Source organism: Penaeus monodon, chromosome 25 (genome assembly GCF_015228065.2).
Source record: "Penaeus monodon isolate SGIC_2016 chromosome 25, NSTDA_Pmon_1, whole genome shotgun sequence".
In the NCBI taxonomy this organism is placed as follows: domain Eukaryota; kingdom Metazoa; phylum Arthropoda; class Malacostraca; order Decapoda; family Penaeidae; genus Penaeus; species Penaeus monodon.
In genome coordinates, this window is record NC_051410.1 from 34358900 (window position 1) to 34360183 (window position 1284).

At 38.0% G+C, this 1284-nt stretch overlaps 1 protein-coding gene across 1 annotated transcript in view; it reads right to left on the reverse strand.

The window, feature by feature from the left end:
- Nucleotides 1-155: 155 nt before the first annotated feature.
- The window catches only part of LOC119589168 (protein phosphatase 1H-like), a 7575-nt gene continuing 6446 nt past the window's right edge, over nucleotides 156-1284 (reverse strand). The window contains 3 exon segments of the mRNA XM_037937760.1: nucleotides 156-581; nucleotides 583-787; nucleotides 938-1101. Of these exon segments, the coding sequence (XP_037793688.1) occupies nucleotides 285-581; nucleotides 583-787; nucleotides 938-1101 (666 nt within the window). The 3' untranslated portion in view covers nucleotides 156-284.

The following is a 1284-nucleotide window of genomic DNA, read 5'->3' on the forward strand; positions in this document are numbered from 1 at the left end:
GAATGCATTCTGAGAAAATGTCTGCAGAATAAGCAGATTAAAATTAAACAATTCTCTTGATTTTTCACATTAAAACTAGATTGGAATAATTATTAGTATTTATGCAAATCAATTCTTTTTTTAATCTTATAATGCAAAGTGCAAATCAATTTCCATTTTAATGCACTAAAATCTGAAAAATGTTCCCTGGCAAATAAGGTACCTTTAAAACTCGATATCACAAAACAGATATAAAGTTCCTCACATTCAACATGACATGAGGATATGATGCCTGCTGACCTTCACTAGGAGGCATTTGTGCTGTCACTTGGCACTGTAGTTTGTGCTTCTGTTACCGAGTCGTCTCTGAAGTAGTCCTCCTGTGGTTTGAGGTCTGCTGCACTGACAGGTGGTGTCACAATGATCTCCTCTGAAGGTGAAGCAGGTTTATCATTTTGTTCAGCCACACTGCTTTCAGGTGTGGTAGGTTCATCAGTCTGTGCAACTGAGCACTGATCAACCCCCTCGGTAGGTTCAACGGGGTTCAAAATGCTTACTACAGGCCGGCTCAAGACACTACTAGTCGCACCAACTCTGTTTTTTTATCTCACAAGTTTTCTGACTAGCACCAACACTGGCTTTGTATTTAAGAGTCCATTCCTCATTGATTTCTTTGTAAGGTTTTAGAGGGATAACAAACACAGAGATGTCATCAATGGTCGCATGTTTATCATCACTCGTGCGCCAATTCCTCTCTTTCAACTTTCCCCTGGCACTCATGACCAGATCCTGAGCAGCACCTGTATATCTATAGAGAAAATGTTAAAGAATATAAAAACAATAATAATATCAATCAGTACATAAAATACTAAAAAAGATATCATGCTAAACATATTTAAAAATAAAACTTCTTAAGTATTTCTTTTGGGCATATCAAAACAATTCGTCACGAGCTTACCTGTACTTATATTTATCATGATCCTCAGCTGGGAAATGGGAGAGAGACTTAGTGACTATGGAGGCAGCCTTCTCATTGGTGGTGATATCCCAGAGACCATCCGTCGCAAGGATCAGAACATCACCATCAGTCAGGTCCGCTGTGGTTAAGTCAAATATTCTCACCTGAAACAAAGGAAAAGTATGTCAACAAAGAAATTTACATAACTAAAACCCTTCTACTTCAATATCATGATGATATATAATAAGTACTTGTCCTCAGGCTAATTTTCCCTCAGTTTTTAGGGCTAGGTACAATCTGACACTTTCATACAGTAACCAGAAGGATAATTTAACTCAATGCCGCCG